The sequence below is a fragment of the Lonchura striata genome, chromosome 2, assembly GCF_046129695.1.
Source record: "Lonchura striata isolate bLonStr1 chromosome 2, bLonStr1.mat, whole genome shotgun sequence".
NCBI lineage: Eukaryota > Metazoa > Chordata > Aves > Passeriformes > Estrildidae > Lonchura > Lonchura striata.
Window position 1 is genome coordinate 27,764,529 of NC_134604.1, and position 27,232 is coordinate 27,791,760.

General features: G+C 40.1%; 1 protein-coding gene across 1 annotated transcript in view; it reads left to right on the forward strand.

The window, feature by feature from the left end:
- Nucleotides 1-27,232, forward strand: part of GTF2E1 (general transcription factor IIE subunit 1) — a 49,206-nt gene that overhangs the window by 7,540 nt on the left and 14,434 nt on the right. Inside the window, exon 2 of the mRNA XM_021548974.3 lies at nucleotides 130-607. Within this exon, the coding sequence (XP_021404649.2) occupies nucleotides 160-607 (448 nt within the window). The 5' untranslated portion in view covers nucleotides 130-159. The remainder of the gene's footprint in view (nucleotides 1-129; nucleotides 608-27,232) is intronic.

The following is a 27,232-nucleotide window of genomic DNA, read 5'->3' on the forward strand; positions in this document are numbered from 1 at the left end:
AGAAAGTACAAGGCTTAGCAAAGGGAAATGGAAAACACCCCATCCTTTTCTTACCTCTACGTAAGATAAATAAGAACTTTGGAAGTTAGAAGACTAGCTAAGGATCCATCTGCCTTTTTGTCCTTGCAGTATACATGAAGCTCACGATCTGGACCTGCTATGACTGACCCAGACGTCCTCACTGAGGTCCCAGCAGCTCTCAAACGCCTTGCCAAATATGTGGTGCGTGGCTTTTATGGCATCGAGCATGCTTTGGCTCTGGACATCCTCATCAGGAACCCCTGTGTGAAGGAGGAGGACATGCTGGAGCTCCTGAAGTTTGACAGGAAGCAGCTGAGGGCTGTCCTCAACACCCTCAAGGGTGACAAGTTCATCAAATGCAGGATGAGGGTCGAGACAGCTCCTGATGGCAAGACCACACGCCATAACTATTACTTCATCAACTACCGCCTGCTTGTCAACGTGGTCAAGTACAAGCTGGACCACATGCGCCGCAGGATCGAGACCGACGAGAGAGACTCCACCAACCGCGCCTCTTTTAAATGCCCCATCTGCTTCAGCACTTTCACAGATCTGGAGGCCAACCAGCTGTTTGACCCCAGGACAGGTAAGGGTACAGCTAACAGACTGCTCTTGCTGTTTCCTGTGACTCTAAGTGCTGGACTTTAAGGAGACAGAGCCTTAGGAAAATTTTCTTTTAGTTTGGCCAGAGCTAGAGGGCACTCTGTTTCTGCAGGTGGTAAATGTTTGAGCAAAACACAAAAAGAGTGTATACAGATTTATACAGACAAAGAGGAATCTTGGTGAAATGCTTTTGAGTAACAAGCAGTAGAGAAATGGAAGTCTTATTGAAGTCACACTCAAGGGTGAATAACGCAATCTGTCCTTGTTGGAAGCTGATGGCTTTTCAGTATAACCTGGTCTCGCCAGTAAACTGTCCAGATAGTTTGCAGAGGGGGTATATGTAGAGTTGATTTTAGTTGATCATGCAAGAGGTGAGTTGTTTCTGTTTAATATTCTCTAGCCTAGTGCATTATACTGCACAACCTTGTTTCCCGGTGCAAGGCGGTCTCACAAAAGTTAAAAGAAATTAATTACAGTCTTGTCTGTGGTTGGGAGTAAACAAGATTCTTATTCATGTCTAAGTATCAGTGGAAGTGTATATCTGTCACATGCATATGAAATGAGAGTCTTTCTTGGGTGTCATTGTCTACTTTGTGCTTCTGTGCCAGGGAATAAAAGGAAGCACACCTGCACCCGATGAGACTGTTTTACTAGTCTAATCTGGGATTATTTTGGGGGGAAGGCAGGGAGGGTTAGGTGTTCATTTACTTTTTAAATTTTTTCTTTGGAATTCTGTGTCCTGATTTTACTTTTTCAGAAAAGTAAGAGGATAGAAGTTAGGAGAGCTCTTGGATACGTTTTAAGTATGATGTTTTGTGTCAGTTAGCATAATGAGAAGCTGTAAATTTGATTGTTTAGCAACACTGAATCTTTTAATCTGGGGTTACTGATGTTTAATCTGCCAAGTGGAAACACCCAAGAAATGTTCAGCCTTTCATTTTCCCTTTTTCATGCCTCCAAAGTTAAAAAGCTATGAAACTCCTTTTACTTGAGCAACCATGAAAATATTACTTAGTACTAGAGAAGCAGAATCCACTAAGTAACATCTGTTTATGAAATCCAGCGCAGCTCGCTGAGTAGAAATTGCTTCCTTGTAGAGCACCAAACCAGCAGTGCCCGCACAGAATTTCTGTGCTCACCACTGAGGGTAGAAACTCTACGTGCCCTCCACAATTAATGGTCATCTGTGGTGGCTACAGTTGTGTGTGTTGGCTGAAAGGAAATGGTGCTTTTACAGTTTGCATTGGTAAGGAGAGAGTAGAGAACCAACACACACAGTGGGGAATGTGAGACACCCCATGGGGACCTGTAGCACTTGGCAAAGGCCTGTGGCCACTGCCTCCCAGCCTGTGTGGGCAGTGAGTTCTGAGAGCAAAGAACTGCCTGTCAGGGAGGTGCTGAAAATAATAATGCTGGGATTTGGCTTTGATACCAAGGCCTGTACTCCAGGAACTGATAAGGTCAACCAAGGGTCTGCCTGCAGTACAGGCACTGGCTGTGTCCCCAGTGTGAAATAATTCACTGGCACATGGAGTGTTTTATGTTCTGATGGAGGAAAAGGCTGAGTGCTGTTTTCTCAGCAATTCCCAGGAGTTCTGTCAGTATTTGTGCAAATAACAAGATTGTCAGTTTGCCTCCACTTACTTTCAGTAAGAGCATACCTGCATAGAATTTACGTATATTCTGTTTCTTTTTATATTATTTTTGAGTCAGTGATAGCTCCATCTAGATAATGCACAATGATACTACTGTATGTCTGCTTTATATTGCAGTGGATTGTGTCTCCATGTTTCCTGATGCTCTGAATTCTCTATCAGAAAAGACCTGAGAGACCCCTAGGTCTTTCCCAGAGGAAGCTCATGAGGTCAAGGCATGCAGAGAAAAAGGTTTATTATACAGTGAAGAGCTGTGCTTTTCCAAGAATGTCTTTAGCTCCTGTCAGTGCTAAAGATAAACCTCTCCCACTCATGGAAAGTTGTGGCAGTACAACTGCTGAAGGGTAGCTGAGAGCCACATAGCTTCAGTCACAGTTGACCTGAACTGTTCTTAGACTGCAGCTGTGTTGATAAAACTTTGTGAATTAAAAGGCCTGCAGGGCCAAAAGCTCTTAATCCATGGAGCAGGTAGGACGTGGAAGGCATTCTCTGCACCAATCTGGACCAAGCTGCACTTAAATTGAGAGTATTTTGTTTAAACATACCCTCTTTCACAGCCTGTCTTTTGTCCTTGTCATTCAGAGAGGGGTATGATTTAGATGTCTTGTGTTTTCATCTGTTTTGCTTTTCTCTTTCCTATCTACAGCTCAAATGCAAACTCTCAGCAATTGCAGAATTGGAAGAGTTGCTCTTAACGCTTCCTTATTAGCATGGGTGAAGAGGTTTCCAGAGCCACTCCATGACTGTGGTCATTATACTGGAATTTGTGAATTAAGAGTGCTTATAAAGAGCCTGTTCATAATTTGGATCTGTAGAGCTCTTTAATTTTTATCACAGCATCTGTGTCTAGCTCTTGGATTTAGCAGACCTTTGTTTCTTATGGGTCAAGTAGCTCTCTTTTGGCTCTTTCCTTTACTCCATCTCTGAATAGTGTTGAAATAAACCTAAGTGTGTATTTTTTCATCAGAAAATGTGATTATTGATGGTGTTGGAGGGTAAGCATGAGTCTGCTGAGAAAAAATAATTGATAATGAGAAGGCTTTGTTTTCAGGACATGTAGGTATGGATGTGCTTTGACTGCTGTTCAATTAACTTGGGAAAAATATTTTGAACAAAGTAGTGTGCTTGCCACTACAGTAGTTTTAAATAGTAGAAGTGTTACTTTGAGAGTGTGTTCCCTCTGCTTTTAAAAGCATTGCAAGATTTTTTTTCTCCATCCCTTTTTCTACCATTAAATGTCTCAACGCAAAAAAGCCTCCAAAGACTTTCTGTGTTGTCAAAGGCTGAACAACATATCTAGTACTTGAAGGAAGTTCAAGAACAGGATGTGTGACAGTGAAAGTCAAGATGATGCCAAAAACTGGAGTTTTTCTGCTGCTTCAACTCACAAGGCGATCTTCTGAAAAGTGGAAAGAAATGCATGCTGTGTTGAAGGAGTTGCTTGGTTGCGTGACCAGTGAGTTCAGTGTCTGTTAACTCTGAGCATGGCATGCCCAGGTCAGGAGTTTTAGCCCCATCTGCTCTACAGGAGGAGCTTGAGCAGATCTCTAGGTGTCACACTTTCTCCTCAGTGTTTTTCACTGTTGCCTCCAAAGAAGCTGTATCAGTAACCCCTAGTTTTAGAGGCAAACAGTGTGAACACAGCATGATTTTATTGTGCAAAAGTTTGCAATGGAAGCTTGTAGCAAACCTTAGAAAAACTTTCTGATTGAAGAGTTTGCCTATGGATGGGAATTGGTGCAGGCTGGGTTGTTACAGGCTGAGCAGCCACTTCTGTGAGTGTTTTGAAATCTACAGGAGAGAAAACAATAGTGCTGATGAATGAAAAGTCTTTACTTCTAGCTTTGTTTTTCAGATAGGATGACTGAGAAAAGAAAAAGATAGTTGTTTTCCTGGAATACCCTACTATGAGCACTTGGTCCTTGCCTTTCTCTTGTTCCATCATCTGCTGTCTGACTGTACTCTGGTATTTCATCACTCCTCATTCTGCACATGAATTTGCAGCTGCTGCTGTGATGAATGCTTATGGAGGTGGAAAGTTTCAGCTATTCCCCTGAACAAGATTAAGGCTGTCTCTTGAGGCAGGGGGTGTACAAGGAAAAAGTTTAGCTGAGGAGCAGTAAAGCCATCTGTTAGATGTGTGATGTGAATAACACTGCTGAACTCTGTCTACTGCCAGCCCTGGGCCAAAAGTGGACACTGGCACAAAGGAACATTGGGTTTTCCTGTTTCACTTAAAGATAGGATGTTACATTAGTCTCTTAAACCTATGGGAAGAATGTTCTTCTCTGTGCTTTTAATGTGGAAACTGCAGAAATTTGGCTTCTGCAGGTCAATCCCTTGAATTGCAGATCAACCTAAACAACTCGATACCATTTTGAGGACTGGATGTTTGGAGAATTGAATCCGCCCACGTGTGTGCAGTGGTGTGCGGGGGAAGCACGGGAGGAGCTGCATTTCTCACCCGGTAGAGGGCTCTGTCTTTTCTCTCTACAGATGGGCTTGGCTTGCTTAATCTATAGAATGTCACAACACTGGAAATTATGTTCATAGATGTGTGTTTCTGTAGCGTGATTGATTGGATCTGGCTGGAGAAGGTCTCTAATGTATCCTATTCTCAAACCTTAATCATATTTGTAAATCTTAGTGTGGTATTGGAGTTCTGTCAAATTCAAGGTCAGTTTGAAAGAAAGTATGTGACTAGAAAATGCAAAAGGTAGAACGAGTTGGAAGTCAAGGAGTGGCAGAAATGAGATTCTGCAGTGCATCACACCGGTATTCAGCCCTGGATTTTCTTAGGTATTCTAAGTATCAAACTGTTAGGATACTCACCAGTGCAGAAAGTGAATTTGATGTTAGAAAGTGTAAGGCTAGATGAAGTCGTTTTTCCACTGTTCTCTATCACCTTTACAATATAATTTTTACCCACTCATGAATTTCTTTCACTTCTCTTACTGTGAAGAAAAATACAGATATTACCAGTATGTTGTAATTACAGTTGATCTCTCACGTCCATCTATACATTGTGTCCTCACCCTAATATTCAATTAGATAAGGTGTGAATAGTAGTGGAATGAAATGGATGGAAGACAAGTGGGTAATGTGAATCAGAAAGGTGATGCTTGTTGGGATATTCTTAATCACAGTGGTAATCATTGCAATATTTTGTTGTTTTTTGAAATCACAGCAGTCAATTACTTGTCTGCTCTTTGTCCTCCCACAGTTTGCTCTTGGTTTGGTGGGTGATTTTGTGGGAATGTCTTGCTGTTCCTATAAATGCACTGTAACGGTAACATACTGTGTATCTATATGACTTTTTTATTCTGTGTACTGATAAGAAATTTAATTTGGGAAGAACAAATTGAAGGTGACAATATCAGTTTTCTAGAAGGAAAGACAGCACCTTGAATATAATTTTAACCCACTTGTTTTACTGTCAGCCTCTCACATGTCCTTTGTGTACTTCCTAACAGAATTGCACATAACACATTCAGAGACTGGTTTTGTGTACCTGTCACAAGGCACTTAATATCACATTCAGGCAGCCTGTGTGCAGCTGAGCACTTGTATGGTTTGGGCCCTTTTTCTGAGATAAGAAATCTGATTAGTCTTTCATTTTTTTGCTTTGGTTTTGTGTGCTGACTTCTGGAGCTACTGCCTTTTCTCCTGAGTGCTCAGCTCCTCACTTCATCCCCAGTGAGCTGCTCAGAACACATCTGTCTTCTCATCTTCTTTTGAATTCCCACTTCCTCAGGCAAGTTCTATGTTGGCTTCAAAAGTTCCTCATCTGATTCAAATTGCTTTTGAGCCTGTCCTATCTATTTTGTTAATTTTTTATTATCCTTCCCTTTTTCCCTCCTTTTTTTGCCTTACCCTTTCTTTGGGAGCATTTGTGTCCATTTCTAGTACATCTCTTTTTGTATTCTGTCCCTTCCAGCCACTAGAAAAAAAAAAATCACATGGAGATATTTATTATATATATTCATACAATGTAGCCAGTCCGGTTTGATCTTTATGCTGTTGTTTCTTGTCCTTTGAGTTCAATGATTTTCAGACATTCTGGATAGCTTTGCCTGCCATGTAGTTCCATGTATGTGGTAAGTGATGCTACTACTACAACAATTTACAGCTTTTAACCAGCCAAAATGAGGACTTGGCAAGTCTTAATGTAAATAGGCATACTAAAACTTGTCTTGAAAAAGAAAGTATTCAGAACAGTTCTCCTTTGAACAACTTCAAGCTGTGTGAAGTTGTGTGTTTTTGTTATTATTGTTAGCTTTCCAAGTGCATGAAAACCCATCAGTGTTATTTTCCTTGACTTTACAAGCACATTTTGTTTGTCTTTGCTGCCACTGAGAGCTTTTGGCAAACACCAGCAGAAGGAAAGTGTCCATGCTCGGTTTAGTTTTTCTATTTCTATTCAAATTCCTGGCAAAATCTACAAGAGTATTCCTGTCAGCTTCACTCTGCTTCAGCTTGATAAGGTTTGGAGCCACAGGGAAAGGAAAACTGAGAAAAACATACTAGAATTAATGCATATTTTCCTCAAAGTAAGAATACTCTGTAGAGTGAGTTAAAGGTTGCATCTATAACTTGAACCCATTCTCTGTGAGTTGGGCACCCTGTCTGGAAAATAACCAGCTGGTCTAACCATGGATCTCTCAGCTTGATGGGGAAATAGGTTGGAACCTGTTCTATGCAGAAGAGCAGCCAAGAGGATAAGCTGCTGCCTGTAGAATGCTGGCTGATCACTTCCCTGTATTCCACACTGACCTCTGGCTGGAATGCTTGTGGCTCTCAGATTAAAAAACCTATCTGATAAATGCATGCCCTGACTTACAATATTGATGCCCTTTTTTTATTTTTGTTTTATCTGTGAAGGGCATTTTATTATTTGAAGTACAAGAAGTAATTGCCCTTCAAGTAGAGGTTATCACTTTAACTTCTCTTAGCTTTGCAAATTGAAATAGATTGCAGCAAGAAGATCTCTGTGAAATCTGTGAATATTGCTAAGACATTTATAGTGATGAAAGCTGAACTGCAGCGTTCCTTTCTTTTATTCTAGTGACTTGTTCTTTTGAAACTGCAGCCTTAGTAATTTTGTCTGCGAAGGGTGTTACTCTTTTAGGCATGGGCATCTGTAAGTCAGCTCTAGAGCTCATGGAGTCTCTCTGCTATTGCATGCAATTCAAGGGTATAGTATGTTGGCTCAGTTGGTATTTTGTTGTGGTCTTCTTGACTGAAAGAAAAAACACCTATCTGTGGTTCCCACTAGGCTTCCTTTGAATAGTCCCTCTGTCCAGTTGTGTTTTCTTGCCTTAGTGTTTGGCTTAATTTATCCACAGTGGAACCAAAGGAAGAGCTGTCTGCTCAGAGCTGCTGAGTTTGGGCATACGAGCTGCAGCAGTATTAGCTTCTGGAGAGGAGACAAGGATTCCTCTCTTCCAGTTTATAGTGAATACAGATTAAATCATCTGATGCTTCTGAATTAAAAATAATTTGATGTGTGTCTCATGCAGCCCAATTTTTGAATGTTTAATTTACCTTTTCAAGAGAAATGTCTTTGCTTAAAAATTGTAATTTTAATTTAGTTGAGCTAAGAATGATCGGCACACTGAGATGAATGAGCAACGTGGTGTTCCTCTAAATAATATAAAGTTGTTCTTCAGGTGCTGATTTTTTATTTTTAAACATTAAAGGTTAAATTGTTCCCCTTGTCTAACTGCAAATCCAGCTCATCAGGAAGGGGAAACTGTAGGGGAAACAAAGTATAGGTTAATGTCATTGTGAAATGCTGAAGGAAATGTGGTTGGTATCTTAAATTTTCTCAAGTTTGCTGCCGAAATTTTGATCAATAAATAAATACATAGAGGGGCAGTTCTGTATACACATTGCAGTCTGTGATCAGGGTGCTATTTCACAGCTGAGTTACAGCACTACTTTGCCATTAGAGCACCTTGCATGCCTCATTCTCCACTGATAACCTACTGTGGCCCCCTGGCAGAGCTTATTAACTTGTATCCTTTACAGTGCTCTAGAGAAATGTATTTTAAACTGCTGACTGGGCCCCTGGACTGTCTTTGTATAGCTGCACTTGGTTCTCGGCCAGAAAATAGCTGGTGTCTTCTTGGCTTTCAATTTAAGATCAGAGTGATACAGCTGGGTGTGTTTTCTCCCAAAGTGCTGTCAGGGTACAAGCTGGAGGCTCAAGTGTGCCCATCCTGTACTGATACATGTCTTCCAGAGCAAATTACAGGTCAAGCATGGAGCTTGAAGAAAGAAAATCTGTCAACCCATGTTCAGGTAAGCGATTCTGCCACTTCAGGAATGAGCTGTTTTGCAGTCTAGAGTTATCAAAGCTTTTTTTGCTTGAACAATGCAAGATTTGGGAATGCAGAAAAAGGAGAGTGGAAGTGCAGACAGAGATCATGGGATCTCAAGTGGAAGGCAGGATGTGCTTTGGAAGATAAGTAAACAGTCCAGTGTTCAGTGTTCCAGCTCAACTGTGTTCTCCTGAGAGAGGCAACAATAACAAGAGGCATGAAACCTACTTGGTGTAGATTTGCACTTCAAAAGGATTGGCAAGGCTTTTAATTCTCTCTGCTAGGGATGGCCAGGAAGGGCATTTCATCAGAACACAGCATCATGTCTTCATTGATTAAAAGAAATCTGGGTGTCAGAAGGGAACAGGCAGCTGCTTTGATGGAACAGGAGAAAGCTCAATAATACAAATCTGTTCTGAAAATGCCAGTCTAAAATTGCATCATGGAAGCATTTTCTCTCTTCACAGAAAAAATTTTCTTCCTCTTGGGCCGTTTAATAGTTTTATTCTTACTTTCTTGTTGTTCTTGGGGACTTAATGTGAATTAACACAACTGGCTAATAATCACGTTCTTTGGTTGTGCTTACAGGTGGAGCTAAGGCAGGCCGTCTTTTCTGGATTCCTTTTGCTGTTAGTCTGAAACAATATGATCCAGTTTGCTGACTTCAGGCTAGGGAAAAGAGTTAAACTGCTCTGCTTCTGAAAACAATCCTGTTGACAAGTAGATAAATGCCTTTAGTAGTTTTACTGCATGACTGGAGTATATAAACTCCTAGTGTCCATGATTATGGGAATACTTGAATACTGTAGTTTTAAGTTGCAGAGAGATTAGCAACTTCTGAATGTAATTCAGTGAAGCTGAAAGAAGAGATACCTTTTTAATTTCCATAATAATTGCACTGAGCTGCTGAAATGGATTAAAAAGGGTTTGTTTATCTACCCTGAAGCCTAAAAAGCAGTGAGGACAAGGATGTAACTTGACCATAAAAGACAAAACATTAGGTGATTTGTGAATCTTCACTCAAGCTGAAATGGAGGGATGGCAGTCTCAGTGGTTCTTCCTGCTTTGTGAACAAGATCACATGAATATATGATTATTGTTGGGAACAATAATCATATTAATTTTACATTAATATTAAAACTAACACATTAATTTTAAAACTAAATAAAACCCAACAAAGCTCATCTGAACATTCTTTTTGTATGAGAAGACAACAAAAGCTGTAATTAAATTGGCTGATCTGTGTGTCTATGTAAAAATCTTGGTGTAAAAAAATCTTAAAAATGTCAAAGAAGCTGATGGAGGAGGCAGTAATTCTTGCCTGCTGTATATGATGCTCTATCAGCTAAAACTTTGGGATTCCTTTGGGTTCTGTGATTGACATGATCCTTTTTTACATTTTAAAGAATTTAACTCAAGGAAATCCGTGTGGTATCAAGACACAGTTGAGCTACTTACTATCACCCAGATGTTTTTATGTGATAACTGAACATCTCGTGTCTAGGCTGGAATGTTTTTGTTCAGGATTGAGTTCCTCAGTCCTGCATGTGGTCCTTCCTCTCAGCCACTGGTAAATGCTTTGGTGATTCATCCTAATCTGCCTGGAGCTGGAAGTTAATGACCCACAAAAGCAGTAACTTGTAAAGCTGACAGGAACTTGATGCTTTCAGGCAATGAAGGCTGCTGTGCTTCTCAGCAGTTTAGTATTTGATTCCAAAACATGATCTTGGTCATCATCTGAATCTGTAGTACTCGTTCAGGAATTGGAGTGTTAAGGGTCTGCTACCTTGTGTATTCTCAGGACTGCAGTGGTTACAGTCTAGTGCAGGGAAAACAGCTACAGTTGTGGAGCCAGGGAAGATGTGACTGAGCCCGAGTTTGACCTGTGCCCATCAACATGCAGCTTTTAGCTCCTCCTAAATGCTCCTTGGGTGACTGTGTTGTTTAGATACCAGAGCTTAAACTGGGCATGAGCTCCAGTATCCTTACATGGCTTTATCACTTATTACTTAGGTTCTCTTGTCTTCCAAATGGGAGAAATGAATAACACTGTTTCCTCACACTTGCTTGATTTGCCTGGTTAGACTGACAATTTTTGAAACAGAACTTTCTACCAAATATATTTTGCAGGACTCTGGTTCTGTGCAATTCTGAACTTCTGTATGTCATGTAAGACCAATGCCTCATGAATACCAATGAGTCTCTGCTGGTCTTCAGCACTGTTCTGAAATTTTATGTTTATATTTAACTAGATGACAAAATTATAAACAAGTGTTTACAAATTTCTGTGGTTCTTCTGTCTTTTGTTGCTCTCTTGGATTGAAAGAGACTTTGTTACCTTGATAAATTAATCTTTTATACCGTGCTTCTCCCTCCTCAGAGTACAGGTAATGAGTTGTATCTCAGATTCAAGATCATTGGAGCACAGCTGCTCTTGCACCTGTAAAAGAAAGGAATAAGAGCTTTCTTCTCTTAACCCCTTTTTATTTGAATTTTAGTTTATTAGCTCACTTTTATTATCTCTGGTGCATTTCTAATAGCAAAATGACAATTTGCCTTGGAGTTGTGCCAATTCTGCTTGCTCTGATGGAAGCATTTGTGGCACCAAGCATGAGTGCATGCTTAAGGAGAGGGAAAGCAAATGCAAGTAAACAGCACAGCAGGCCTGCTCTTTGAAACTCCCAGTGAGGGCTCAAGGATTTGCAATAAATGTCCGTATGTTTGTTTATAATCAGTTTTGAAAGAGCATTAAGACCCTGTAAGCTACTGAATGCTGAAAGACAGGAAATCGGGTTTGGAAATCTGAGAATTAATTTATGTAGTTGTTGTTTGTTTTCTTCTCAGATTGCTGCCTGCATCAGAATTTGTACAATAAAACATTTTAAATATGTATTCACTGATTTTTTTATTAAGGCTATATAAAGTCACTTTATTTAATGCGATGGCAATGTCTGCTTACAAATATGCTGTAGAATTTCATGGTGTCAAAACATTGATTCTTCAACTTGTGATAGCTCTTCATTCTACTGTCAGCTGTGATGCAAAATCCTTTAATATAATTTTTGATACACCTTTTCAGGTTAGAGCAGTTAAAATTTGGAATTGATTTCTTAGTCAGAAGTTACTTTGTTTGAGAATATCCTGTGTGATATAGTTGCAGGCATAGGCACTCACTTGGATTGTGTGCATCAGTCTTTGCACATGTCCCAGTATTGCAGAGTCTGAATGGTGATAGAAGATGCTGTTTTTATACCTATTCTGCCAATCCAAAGGTGCCTTTATAAGGCTCACAACCATCATCTGTAAGCTGTTTAGAAAGTAAGTGCAGGTATGGAAAAAATAAATGGATGGTTTGAACTAGACAGCATCTTGTTCACTAATGACAATTTATGTAATTCATAAAGACAGTTTTTCATTCCAGTTGTGTCTTCTGCCGAGGATTTGCCACCTTTTCCAATTTTGTCTTGTTAGTACATAGCATCTACCTTCAAAAGTCTTTAGGAGAAAGTATGAAATTGAAGTGAACCAGGACAGACTCTTGAAATGCCTTCTAAGGCTAACAGTAAGCAATGATTTTTTTCCTGAAAGTGGTGTTCTCCACCAGGTGTGCAATAATTTTGTGATTAATTTATCTGGGTGATGTTTCTGTTGTTTGCTGATAAGCATGCAGAACAGTTGAAGATCATCTCTTCTCCCAAACAAAATAGATTTCTTCCTGTTTTTCTCATTATCCTTTATCTTATCTCATTATCCTTCTCTAAAACTTAAAATTCACCTCACTTCTTTTTTCCTCTTATAATTCATAATCCTGATCAGTTCCCTCCTTATGGGTAAATTCTTTTCCATGCTTTAGCCTTCACCAATATCCAGTTTCCTGAATGTGTTCTGGAGTATAACCCCTAACAAAATGGGCTGAGTCTCAGCTGTCCTCCACCCTTCCCCAGTCCTGAATTCCAGTCACTAGATCTCTGCCATCATAGTTGTTATTTTTCTCTGCATTAATTCCAGGTAAATGCTATTCCTCACTGAGCTTCAAGGGATTAGATAATGTCTTTGTAAGTAGGAAGGAGGAGAAAAAGCCATCTGCAGCACACTCCAAAGTGGGATGCATGCAAAACAATCCATGACGGTGGGAGGAATACTAAGAAAATATTTTTGTAACATCAATAAAAATCTTCTAAAACAGTTTTTCATCTTTTTCTTGCCCCTAATTCTATTTTTGTGTATGCTTTATAATATATAGTATATCATTACAGTACTACATATATAATTTATAAGTAAATATTCTTAAAGTTTGCTCAAAAGTTTTTTTTTACTGATGGGATGTGCAATCAAAAAAGTCATCTGGAGCTTCCAATTTCTTCTTTTCTCTTCCAGAGACAACTTCCAGTCCCTTGCCCATATCAGGATGTTATTGTGGAAGTTTTTTTAATCCTTATTTTTTTAATCCAGAGCATTATGATTTTGTTACTTGAGAATTATATCACACTCTTGGTTTGTTTATAAATTTGAAAGGCAGTGTTTTGTGCTCTTGAGAAGGCTTGCATGGATTTTAATAAAGCACCTTGATCTCTTGCTGACTGCTTTTGTAAAAAATCTGAATGTTTCTTCTTCCTTCCATTGGAATCTTTTGTCTGGCTTTCCTTGACCCTGAAATAGACTCCTTATACGTGCTGAATACGCTGCTGTGAAATTGAGATATCTCTGGCATCTTTAATCTGTCTCACGTGTTTCCGTGCATCCCTTTGGATGTGCATCAGATAAAAAGGATTGCTGTGGCTCTTACATGATGAACAGGCTGAAAGGTAGTCCTTGAAGCACACAGAAGAGGGTGCCACTAACTTTGTAGTGCTGTTCTTCATCTTCTGCCCAAAGAGAATTGACACAATTGACCAAATTCCAGTTTGGGATTGCAGCGATAACAAGTGATTGCTTTTGTGCCTGCTTCCCGTTAAAAGCTCTTCTCTTCTTAATGCTGCAGGTTGCAGCTGAGCAAGGTTATGTGATTTGAGGTTTTGCTTTTGTTTTTATCCTTTGTTACCTTACTTTGTCATAGCTCTAAGGCTATGACATCCCTGAACATCCCTGTGTGTTCAAATGGAACCAGAACAAATTGCTTCATTCCTCAGGTTGTTGTGAGTGAGGAAAAATTATTTTGGAAATATGTATGAAAGTTGGAGCTTTTGGTTGAAAGAAAAACCAGCAAAAGTGATAGGATCTTGGATTGTGTAAGTAAGGAAAGATGCTTATCTGTGTAGGAAGATAATTTTTTGATGGAAACTTGCTCTGCAAAAAAGTGTGTTTAATATAGGAATAGAGAGGTACTCAGAAAACTGTTTTAGATTTTTGCAAAAATGTAGACATGCAAAAATTTATTCAGGATGCAAGACAGAGTAAAAGGTCTATTGACATGAGACTCTACAAGTTACTGCAGTGATGAACATGAAATATCTAGAAAGAGTTTTCTGGCTTGGGTTTAAGAATAGAGAAAAACTGGTATTTAAAAAATCAGAAAATTACCATTGTTAAGGTAGGTTTTTGACTTATTTCTTCTGTACATAAGCATTTGACACAATCTGCATATGCCCTTCTCAGAAGAAATGCAAGATACTGTTTTTCTGCAAATGAGTTTTCTGCCCTGTATGCTGTATCAGATAATGTATGTTTGCACTAAGCTGCTTTTTCATGTATAATGTTAAAATATGCTGTCATTCTTAGCAGCTAAATTAATTAGAAAGAACTAATAATTGTGTCAGTAGTGTTCATCTCTGATGGCAATAATTGACAGTGTTACAGTGAGGTCTTGTGAAAGTATATATAAATGTAAATAAATAGCATGGGTAGGTGTATGATGTGTTCCTAATTGGAAATAACTTGGTGACAAACCTAGAAAGAGACTCTGAGTTCAGATTTCTAAATTATCCTCAGAGAAAACCTGAAAGGCTGGGATATTGTTACTTTCTTTCTGATGCCACTGTCTGAAACTGTAGAACCTTTCATCTGCCTGTGCTTCAAAATATGATATTTAGAGTGACACTATTCATTAGTTAATTCTGCTAAAGTAAAAGGAAAATGCAGCTCAGGAAACTGATGCAGATATCTCTTGTATTCTTTTGAAGACATTGGAAGGAAGCCAAGGTTAGCATCAACAATGGTTTTGTTTAAAAAAAAAATTGCTTGCAGAACATTAGAAAATGTTCCAGTAATACAATTCAGTAAATGGGAGAGAGAGAAAAAGAGTGTCTTCCCAAGTATGGGCACTGACACTAGGGAAGGTATTAATCTTTCTAATTTTGAGCATTTACAGAGCAGACATGAACACTTGAGGCAGAAGAAAACTGTAAACAGAGCATCTTTCTCTCTGCTACCAGTGAAGGGAGCCCTGCACAGCAGTAATTTCTATGTTCTTGTCTGGTTTTAAGTGTCCTAAGTTCGGTGAAAGTTCTTTCTGCCTGTCATGTGCACCATGGGAATGCCAATTTCGTTCTGTGACTCTGGAACACTTATTAAACTGGCATGAGCTAAAGCTAAGCTCACATATGGTCTGGTGTCTATTAAACTTCTGTGTAGAACAACCCAATTCAGAAGAGACATTGAGTTGTGCAACAGAAGTAACAGGGTTTAGTTTTCTTCAAGACAGCTATTCATTAGTAAAACTTCTTCTTTGTGAAATCAAACTCTATCACTTAGGATAGTTTTGTGCTAATCATTATTATTCAGCTGTGCTTTGTTTTGATTTACTAAAACCACAAGTAGCAACCAGGTCACAAATATCATGGCTCAGATTCTGTACAGTGTTTCAAGTATGAAGGTAAAATTCCTCATGTGTGCTTTGTTGTCTTGAGCCCTGGACAAGCATTTCACTGGTCTGGGTTTTGTAGTGGTCATTGCTTAAATGAATTCAAGTTGGATTAATCTCCCTTCCAGCTTTGAAATCAGCAGGTTCACTCTATCCAGTCTCCCAAAGGAAGAGTGTGCCTCAGCATACCTTGCAAGGGAGTGTGCTAGGAGCAAGAGAAAAGAAATGTGAGGATTGAGACTTTGTCATAGGAATCAACCTGCAGTTCTTTACTCTTCTTTCAGCTTGCATGTGTTGGAGACTGGGAAAACAGAGCATCAAGAGATGTTCAGTGCTAAGTCAGACATAAAATAACCTGTTAAAGTAGAACACACAGCTGGGACTTGCACTTGAACAGGTTAGCAGATGGTCTGTCAGTCCATGTGTAAGGTACTGGTGTAAGTGTTTGCTACAGGCGGCAAGAAAGTAATTAATGCTCTGTGGGGTATTGATTAAAATATCAGTTATTGGAACTAACAAGAAGGCCAGGGAGAATGGATAATCATATAGGCCTTCAGAGGAGTGTGCTTTCTGGTGCCTTTCAATTACTGTGACCCTGGCTCGTTGGCTTCCAGCATAAACATAGTCTAAAACTAGCAATCTGTTGATTAAAATGCACAGGAGAAAGCCTGAAACAAGAGATACAGCATTTGTGAACCAGAATGTTGATGCAGAATCAAATTTTCCAAGGAAAGATGTTGTTAACAATTCTATTTATTAAACAGCCCTCAGTGGTGGGAGGGAAGTTCTGTTTCAATTTTTCATACTTGGTTGTTAATTTTATGTTTGTGGCTTTAAAAACATGTGTGTTTCTGCTTTGAAAAGTAGATACAAAATAGGGAATGAGTATACAGTAAAAGTATCAGCATTTCAGAATATGCTGAAGGTTATTTTCAGATGCAGTGTGGGGCTAGAAGAGATAGCCATGTCATCATCCTTCTCTGAAGCAGGGTAAATTTAACCTTCATGGTTGGCATATTCTGGGCTTCTTATCCTCAGTTTTTCATAATACCCTAACCTAAAGGGGTTTTTTACCCCGAATTAAAGCTGTGAGTAATCTTTTTATGTATGTGTGAAATGAAAGAAGAGTTTGTCACTGTTTTCATTACTGCAATACCCAAAATTTGATGTTCTCTACCACCACTTTCTTAAAACTAAACAAGTCTGTCTTTCCAATTTTTTCCTAATGAAACGTGTTAAGCTGTGTCATTTTGTTTATTTGGAATGTTTACAGTTGGTCCCTATCTTCAAGTATGGAATCTGAAGCTGCACCTGGTTTATCAGGAGGAGATATTCATAGGGGAGAATAAAGCAGGGTAGCATACTGTGGAGAGTAACAGTCATAGTCATGCACGACATAGTTATTAATATACATAGCAGCCAGATTTTCTCTTCCTTTCCTTGCAGCACAACAAGTTTGCTTCCTGGCTTTGTCCTCTTATAAACCTGAGGTTCTTTGCAGTGTGCTGCCAAAACAATTCCCCCTTCTCCTTCTGGTTCACCCCCCTTCGTTTGTTTTTTTTTTTTTTCTCTTTTTTCTCTTCTTTCTGTTTTTTTCCCTAACTCAAGTGCTATATTTTCTACAAACCTCTACTGAATTTCTTTATATTCATTCCAAGCATTTCTCCATTTAGCATGGCAGTCCTGTCTCCTAAAGCACTGATAAGTCCTATTATTTAACTTGTGAGCTAAATTCACAAAATTTAGTTACCTGACACTCACTAGAAAATTCTGTGATCAGGGCCTTGGTTCATTCCCACCTGATAACAAATTATTAATGCCTACTTACTGAGAATATTGAGAGTATTTTTCAGTTGTACATCCTCCTTATTGTCAGTTCACCTGTAGCCTTTCTCCCTAGTGAGGATGTTTTTCAGGACAGTCCAGCATCAGTTTGCATCACACCTAATACCTGTTCTTTAGTGTTTGTAATTATGTGATCTCCAGGAAGACAAAGCCAGGATATTCAGTCGTGCCAGGCTGGAGGACAAGAGGGTCTGAACTGATACATGACCTTTTCACCTTGAGCAAGACTACCCAGAGATGTGCAGTCTCCACCCTTGGGAGGTTTCAAGACATCAGTAGATAGAGTTGTGAGCAGTCAGGTCTGATTGTCCTTATTTATGCAAGAGGCTGAACTGGAGACATGCTAAGGTCCATCTATGTTTCCATTCTTTCTCAGATCTGGTCTTTTTACTCTTCATGTTTATCCTGAGATTTTGATAGTTCTTCATGTCCCAGTGCCTGCTTTCAACAATTCCCTGTTTTCTCTGAGGGAATCATCATCAGATCTTGCTGATGGTGTATCGGAGATGTGTAACTTGTTTTACCAGCTGTGCACAGCTTTAGGTTCCAGCTGATTTCCTTCTTTTCTCTATTACAACATATCAGTGCCCACTTGCAGTGTTGTCTCTGGGCAGTTTGCTGATGACAGCAGCACTTACGAGCAGTGGCATACCCACAGTGACCCTGTAATTGGCACCTTTGGACGATGCTTCTGAAGGTGGCAAGCAGGGCTATGCAATTGAAAAATTAACCTTCTCACTCACCTGTGCCTTCATCAAGCCTTTGCTTGTCTTTCTTCCACCCCCCATCTTCCTTCTCCATGAGATGTAGCATCTTGGTGCTCCCTCTCAAAGGAAATTATTGAATCTAGTCTGTGCTACACCAGAGATGTCATACACTAACTGGCACAGCAGCACAGCTCACTTGGGCCAGTGTCTGTCTGTGAATGCTGCACAGTTTTAAGTTTCAGAGGTGAGCTGAAGTGTTCAAAAAAGCTCTTATGTTGAAATTTTGGGTGGACCTCGGAAAAAGTAGGCATGCATATTCCCATCAGTAACTGGTCCACATCCATCACTTTCCCCTAATTCTCCTACCACCTTGGCCTGTTCATTTAACCTTATCTAACTTGCCCATGGAACTGAAAAACCAGCAGGTATTCCCTATCTGCTGGAGGAGAACAGGCAGTTGCCAGCCCTACTGGTGCAGAAGCCCTTTTTCCTTCCTGGGATGCTGCGTTTATCCATCTGTTTCCCATCCACTGTGGTGCTCAGGGGTGTGTGACAGGATGGTCCCCTCTTGGCCCCTGACACCACCTCCCAGCACAGCACTTCCCAGGGGAAGGCTGCCATTCCTGCTATGCTCTCTGCACTGGAGGGAGCAGGGGCTGGTTAAAAATAAATTTGGGAGCAGATGGTGAGGCAGATTATTGTTCATCCTAGGGTGATGATGATGATGTGCCAGCTAACTGCTGGTTGTCGATCAGAATTAATCAGAAGCTGTTGTGACACATGATCAGTGAAGCCACTGCTTTCCCTGAAAAAGAGAAGAAAGAACAGAGAAATAGCTCTGTAAAATAAATTGTTGGAAAATCACTTGTTTTGAAGATACAAAAAGTTTCTGATGGAGAAAAGACTCTAATAAGCAAAACAGGAATGTTTTTAGGATTTGTTTTGGTTTTTTTTAATGTACTAACACTTTTATATATCTGCAGGTGTGCTTTGCTTCTGAAAAGCAACTGGGAAAACTTGGTCACTTTCTTCTTGCATTATTTCACTAGAGTTGTAGATAATCCGAAATAAAAAGATTTAAGAGGTTTATAGGACCCTTACAAGCACTATCTCTGTTGCTAGTGTGAAATGTTATCCATGAATGCACCTGTTTCGGATTTGTGATCAGTGTCAGAGGAAAGGACTTGACACTTGCTGTGCTCAAAACACTTCACAAATGTTAAATCTCTACACTCACAAAACAGACAAGGCAAAAGCTGACTCAGCCCGCTGAGCTGAAATTCAGTATCAGTTCTGATGCTTTAGCAATCTGAAGGGTAGTATCCCTGTTACCTTCTTTTTCACTAAAGGGGTTAATGAAATGGTTTAAGAATTAGCAGTGATGGATCACATGAAGAAATAAAACAGGAAGTACATTCTTGATTATTGTTTTGTAATAAAAAAGAATGGTAGTTTTTGATCAATTTGCCCACTTAGATAACCTGTCAGTCTGTTTTGTTAAGCTACTAACATGTGTTAAACCAAATTTCTTATTTTGTGTATTCAGCTTCTGTTGTCCAGGCTATGTCATGGTATCTCCTTTCAAAGTCCACCCAAGCTGATGTCCAAAGATATGTTTTGCTGGGATGTAATTCGTGGAATATTTATGCTTTGTTTTGAAAGATGATATACTAAGTATTTTTTATCTAAGACTGTCAGGTCTGTACAGTCTATCTTAAATAGCATATTCTCCACAAATATGCAGTAAAAAAATACAAATATTTGGGTTAAATTTGCTATTTCTTCAGATTTTTAATCTGTTCTCCTTTTATACTTTCTATTGAGAAAGTAGTGCTGTTTTAGGTTATACCATAATCTGAGGGCTCTGTCTATATGGAACAGGGAGTGTTAAGGCAAGGCAAGGCTGAATTCAACTGCTTCAGCTTTTATTTTTCAGGTGGTCTAATTTGATACATTAGAAATAAGATAGAATGGCATAAAGAGAGGTGGTACCTCTGTACTCAACATTTGCAGGTGTCAGACTTCCTGTTGCTTTGTCTGGCATTGCTATGAGCTTCATCAGCCTCTGTCTTTAACAGTTCATGACTGAGACGGCAGATCACTGGTGGGTTATGTGCAACAGCAGTAATCTGTAGATCAGGAACTCTCTTAAAGTATTCCTGATACTACCAAGTCATTTTCTCTTGCTTGGTGTAGGAAATGATGAGAATTAAAACAATTTTTTTTACTGGGGTATTTATTAATGTGCATAAATCAGACTGAACTGGAAAACTGGTCTCACTGGCTTTGTTTCTGTGTGCTGCTGCAGGAAGGTCAGGCTCTTACTATTTGGCATCTGTAGTACCTGAAATCTCCTTTGTTATTTATTTATTTATGTTTTTGACTAAGTGAAATAATCTTGGGAACCTGTTTATTTCATTGCCCTTGCAAGCTGCTGCTTTTGGTATGCATGTTGCTGGAGTGAGAGGATGGTTTAAAGGAAGTTGTGTGCACGTGGGGTGGCTTTCTCTTTAAATCTTTTCAAGTGCTTGGATGCTGGTGAGGTTTTGTACAAACCCTGCAGTGCGGAGGCACCTGGCTCCATGGGTGAGCATTACTCAGTTTTACCATGAAACCCGTGATGAGAGACTGCAGTACAGAAGGCAAAAATTGCCTTTAGCTGTAGAAGAACAGTAATTGAAAAAAAGCACCTTCTTTCCAAGCAGATAGTAGAAGTGAGAGTGCTGGGAATTTGGTCTTTGAAGTGTTGTTAGCAGAAATTCTGTTTATTAACACAAGCCTGTGGCACCTGTGAGTGTTTCACCAGGCCATGCTGTTGTTTTAGTCCCTCTCGCCTGTACAGGCCCACGTGGTTCCCCCTGCAAGACTCAAAAGAAAAGGATAGAGAAGGTAAAAAATACACCTCCTCTACTCTTTCTTTCCCTGAGGCAGTGAGGGAGAGAGGTACCCAGACCTCAGTCCAGGCTTCACAAGAGATCCTGCCCTGTAAAATGGGCCAGTACCTGAGCAGCCTCAGCAATTTCTCCTGCATGTTTCACCTGGTGCCCTCTTATTTCTTCCTAATTTCTTTTTTCAACATTTTTGTAGTCCTAGTTTGTGTTAGTTTCCCTCCTGTGCAAGGTTCCCTCCTGGCATTTTTGCAGTTTTTTCACTTAGAAACTGCCACCTTATTTCTGTCCATGGCAGTTCTGGCACTGTCCTGCAGTTGGAGCTCAGCTCAGTCCTGAGGAGCCTGTCTTTGCATTTATTCTCCTTTACATTTAATGAGAAAATGGAGTCCTCCCTGGTCGCCTCTGGGAAGCACTGCCCAAGCTTTCAGGGCTGCTCCCATTACTCTAATGGCTCTGCATGGACAGAGGGAAGAAGGGTGGTTTAGCACTAAGTGCTGTCTTTGGAGGAAGTTTGTCCATCACACTTTGGACCTCTCTCTCTTCTGCCAGCTCTGGCCTGAGGCCCAGATTATGTGCAGGGGGTCCTGCAGGTGGGAGCTGGCTCAGCTGTAATCCTTCCCCAGCCAGGAGAGGTGGCCCTTCATGGAGCACTACTGGAACTTGGTTTCATGTGGCATGTAGTTTTCACTTGGAGCAGGGGAAAGATACTTCCTTTGAGAGTAAAGAACAAAGAACTTCTGAACAAAGGAGTTTCTAAAAGGCATAATAACATTAAGGAGAAAAGAGAACAGCAGGTGGCTTGACTATCCAGAAAAAAGTCTGAAGGAACAAAAAAGAATTCATGGGTATTTCTGTTTCCTTGATGGCAGATAAAAAGTGAGGCTTCATGTGCTAAAATGTGAGAAATACAGAATGCATCGATAGATTGACAAAAATACCGTGTAAGGCAGCAGGTAAAAGGTGGCACTTCCAGGCAAAGGGTATGTGCAGAAGTTTCTTAAGGAGATCTGTTACCTTATGTATGGTTGAGAATCCTAGTTAGTTGAGTAGAAAATGCTGCCTTGCATCATCCTTCACATTACCAGCAGAAAGCCAGCTGAAAAGCAGCATTCATTCTTATCACATACTGATGTATATTTTTGCAGTGCTGAGGCACCTTCAAAAGCTGCAAGCTAGGAGCATGATCTCTTCCACCAGTAAACAGTTGGTCAATGTTGTCCATAAATTATTTCAAGACCTTGAAGAAGGAGGGTAGTGTGACATCTGTTCTGGTAATTGTCTTTATTCTTAAGGAACCAACATCAGAAAAAAACTGCTTTGTTTATTGTTAAGGGCCTCCAAAACATCTTGGAAACAAAAAGTGAGAAGTAGACTTAAGAGCAGCTTGTCCTCTTGGCATTGGCCCATTCCATTATGTGATGCTGTTGAAACTAAGACTGGAAACAATATGCTGGCTTGGAGCTCCTCCTTTAATTCCTCTCTTCCTATTTCCAGCTGCTGCCTCCCAAGCACACTTATGATACTGGTCCCGTTAGCCTTTCAAATACTGCCTTGGGACCATGGTTTAAGGGTTTTGTTCTTGTTCCTTTTTCTTAAGTAGATTTCTGGTATGTACAGGAGCAGATTTATATGAAATGCAAAGTCTCAGCATCCAGTGTGTGTCCCTTGGGTGCCCTTCTTTTTAACTGGAGTTTATTATAATAAGGCAAAAAATGCCATTTTGAAAATTAATCTGCATTGTTCTCTGTTGGTGGCTCTGGGTGCTGATGTGGGAGATTTTTCTTGCTGCGCTTGAACTCTGATTCTGAATTCTCTGAGGAGAATTTGAAAGTAAAGGATTTAAGTTGTTGCCATTTATGAGCAGTGGAATTTGAAGCGCTCTTGGAGTATAAGTAGCACAGTAGATGTGCCAGAGTTCTGGATCTCTCTGTTCAGGAACATGTATATTACTGAAGGGATTTGGTAGTGGCAGTGAACATGGAAGAAAAGATCTCTCTCAGAAAATAGCAGGGCTAGTGTAGTTTAACAAGTGGATCTCAGGCATGGGGAAGGTATTTAACATTTGCCATTGCCTGAAACAGGGCATTCTAGAAGAAACCTCTGAAACCTTCTGTTTTCCTGTCCCCAAACACTTGAGATTTCCAAGGAGGAATGCTGACCCTATGTATTTGAAGGTGTTGCCAAGGGTGTCTTATCTTGGCAATTCCTCCTTCTATTGTTAACTGCAGGGTTCATTTTGTGCCGAGAGGGTCCGGAATGAGTGCTGGAACGCTATTCTTAGCCATCTGTAACAACATTCTAGCACCACCATTCTTCCAAATTATGCCTAGGATAATGTAACTGCTGGAGTAAAATCCTCTCTGCATCTTAACAGAGGGACCTTCTGTTTCCAGGACTGCCAGTCCCTCAATTTTTATACATTTACACACTGCTCTCTGGAAGAATAAATAATACATGAACATATGCAATGGCTAAGTGAAATTTCCTTCTGATTATAGTGAGGCACTGTTTAATGGCAATTATAAAATATGTTTCTTTCATCTTTTTCTATTCCTGCTGTGTGTTGAAGAGTATGCCTTTATCTCTTTTGTTGCTGTTGTTATCATCTTGTTTTTATTTTTTTGAACAAATTGATCATTTTTCATGTGTTACTGAGTTGCAGTTTTGAAATCTTCTCAACACGTTTCTGGCAGCATTACCTCATCTGAATCAGAAATAGTGCTACTGCAGGAGTGCCCTTAAATGAGGTGGCTGCTACATCTATATTAGAAGAATAGAAGTTTTGAAAGGAAACTGATTGACATTTATCCCAAATGAAATGTTTACTCTTTGTTTAATACCTGATGGGCAATTCAATACTCTGAATCTGTATTAAACGTGTTTAATATTAAAATGTTTTAAAAGCATTATTAAGGCTCAAAATAGATACTCAAAAGTCAGAGCTGTATCTTGGTATGCATGTATTATGAAATTGTGTTAAATTGTATGGTAGAAAACTGGGTTTTCTACTTAATAAATTTATAGAATAAGCTCTTTTCAATCACCCATTTTCAAAGGCTGATTTGGTGGGTAGGAGTATGTATGACTCCTTCCCAAACCTGTTGGCTAGGGAGTTGAATGCTGTTTCAGGAACCTGGATTTTACTCTCCTATCTCCACTACACAGTCCCATTTCATATTGAACAGCAGTTCAGTGAAGACAAGCTTTTAGAAGGTGAACAGTCATTACTCATTCTCTAACTCACAGAAACCTATCTTAAAACCTTATGGTCTGATACTGAGATTGATCAGTCTCATAGCTGTTGACTCAGTAGGATTTATGCTAGAATATGTACAGACTTGAGAAAAACTGGATCAAGATTTGGGGCACATAAACTTGAAAGGAGGGGTTGTTTTTACTTCATTGTGGAGTCTTGATCCCATTTGTAAAAAGTAGATTACGCAATTTTTAAATAATTCAGATATTGTGAAAAAATTAATAAAGAGTTTAAAATCTTCAGATAATAGTATTACTTACATTATTTGTTCCTAGCCCCATTTTTAGCTAAAGTGCCATGCTTGACATTTTCTAATGTGCACTCCACATGCTTCCTCAATTGTCTGAGGCAGAACTGTGATAGAAAAATGTTTTAGCAAATTTCTGTCTAGGATCTGACAGAATTTCTAGGATGTGTCCAGCAGTGTACAGTATTGATTGTTGCTGTGCCTCCTGCCCATAATGGTAATTGTATATATCTGGTATTAGGTCTTCAGAAAAAGAGTAGGGGGGTGGAGAAGATGCTGTAGTTCATGAGCTTGTTACTAGGAGAGCTGTCAGTTTTGGGGGCAGGATCTGTATTTAGCATCTGCTCGGGCCTCATGCAGCGAGCATGGTGATTTGGGTGCAGTGCTGTTTGAGGGATGCTGTGTGCTTGGCTCCAAGCTGCACTGCAGCAACCTTCTCTGGGCCACACTGGCCCATGAACTGCGCAGTTCTCTGCTTTCAGGTATCACCCACATGTTCTGCATTTGCCCTGTCACCATCTCTGAGCAAGGCTACTGATCTCAATTGCAATATCCCAGATCTTCTTCATAGTTAGAAAACTGGATGTTTTATTACAGAAGCGGGTCAGCGAATCTTCCCAAAATGCTGACATTTTCTACACGTGGCCTAGTGTTTGTTTTCATACCATGAGTTCTGACAACAGGGTCTGTTCTGGGCTATCCCAAACAGGACTAATATAAGAAAGTAAACTTTCTGTGTCACATTTCAAGAGAGAGTACTGCAATCAGCCCTGGGCTGTGGAGTGGCCCCAGGAGCTTAAGATCCAGTGGACCATGAAACCTGTCTCAGAAAGACGAGAAGTGGCATTACATTTTATGTAACACACTGTGCTCTGTAACCGTCTCTTTTATTGCATGTGTAGAATCACTGAATTACTTGCAGGAGAGAATGGTGTATTGCTGTGGTGTTCAGGAGACAGTTTTTGTTGGTGTTTTTTATCTTGTTTTTTACCTAAAGCAGCTGCATTTTTGGAACTCATATGTGAATAGGAATGTACTAGGGACTATGGGTTTCCAGTACAGGGAGAAAAGAGGGATGGGGCCAGAGAAGGCTGACTTAGGAAATTAACGGCAGACTCATCTTTCTGTGTGGCAGGAGTGCATTTCCCACTCGGACACACTGGATTGCTTTCTCGTTGAGAAGGTGAGAACAGTTTGATGAGGGCTGAAAAGTCTGTTTAAGGGAGTCACTAGAGGACAACAGCTGCCACGGTCTAATCTGCATTATGATTAATCCAGTTAACAATCAACTGATTTAACAATTAGCTTTGTTACCAGATCAGTCCATTAAGGTCATTAAAACTCTCTTTGCTTTCATTTAACCCCTCAGGTTGCCCCTTCTAGTAGGTTGAGTGTCCTTATAGCCTAACATAGAGTACATTATGGTAACTGATGATCCAGGTCTGTTGTAGCCACTTGGCCTATTATTTGTGTCTTTAATGATTCAGCAGAGATATGCCTTTAGGTGCTGCTGTAAACCGTCCTCTAAATCTTAAAAATCAATGCTAAATGAAAGGAACTTAATTATAATTTGTACTGACAGCACTGCCTGTTACTTAGGTTGCTAAGTATTTTCATTACATGAGATTGGCTCGTTGGTGGAGGGCAGGCATAGGAATTGTTCTGTGATTTTTGTTCTGTTCAAAACTTTGTCAAAAACTTACTGTATGGTGAGTTTTTCCCATTCTATGTGTCTGACTATGTTTAAATTGCTTAGGAAAATTTAATTAAAAACAGTTTGGCTGTATTGAAGAATGGGCTGATGAGAAAATGGAAGGGGAAACCAGAAAAACGTATATTCTTTTGCCTATGTAGTATTGTTCTGAATGATAGGTGGTGCTGTGAAAAGATATTCCATCTCTCTGGCTTGAAACAGGAAATTAGTTTGGTGACCAGAGCTCAAATCAAGAGGCAGAATTAGGTGATCTAAGAGTGTGGGGCAGAGAGGCACAGGAATGAAAAGAGGCTGAAATTGGAAAAAGAAGTCCAGGAAAAGAAGAATGAACAGAGAAGTGAGTGAAGCCCAGGCTGAAAAAACAGGACAGCGAGGAGAATAGGACTATCAGAGAAGGAAAAGCCCGGAACTGGGATAGGAAGCAGATGGGAAGAGCTGGATAGGAAACTTTAGGCATTGGGCTAGCAGGTAGAATAGCAGATTCCCACAAAGCACCTCTCTTTCAAGAAGCTAGAGCAGCACCCAAGGTGTTTCCTTCTCATGCTCCCTTCGAGGAAGCAGGCAGCATCCTCTCCCCTGCAGCATGAGCAGGTTGTCATCTTGCCTTTGGCGAGTCAAGTGGCAGAGGCCTGTGCGGAACTGAGGGCTCCAGGTCTGCAGATGAACCGTATGGCTGCTGGCACAGCATCCCGTGGTGGGAGCCATTTGTCTGCCTTCCTGGTGGTAGGGACCTAGGAAACTCCTGTCCTTTCCTCAGGGTCTTTATACTTTCATTTTAACATCAGGTGAAGCGCTTGGGATTAAGGAGTGCTGAACTAAAGTTGCCTGTGCATCCTGTAACTTTTTTCCTGTGATGTAATTCCTCCCTCTGCCAAAACATGCTTTGCTCAATGAGAGAGAGGAGTTATGCTTATAGAATGCACTTTTTGTCTGGCATGCTGCAGAAAAAGAAAAAATACAGTGTAAGAGTCAGAGAATTACTTGAGGAAAGTGGCTTTTAGAAGCCACAAGAACATGATCTGGTCTTCCAGGCCATCTGAGTTTGTGTGAAGTTGAACTAGTCATTTTAAGCTTTTCAGAGGCTGTCATTACCTACTGTATGTAACTCATTGGAGATGCCCAATCCTAGAGTCTGAAAGAAGAATGGTAAGAATATTGCACGTTCTGTTCT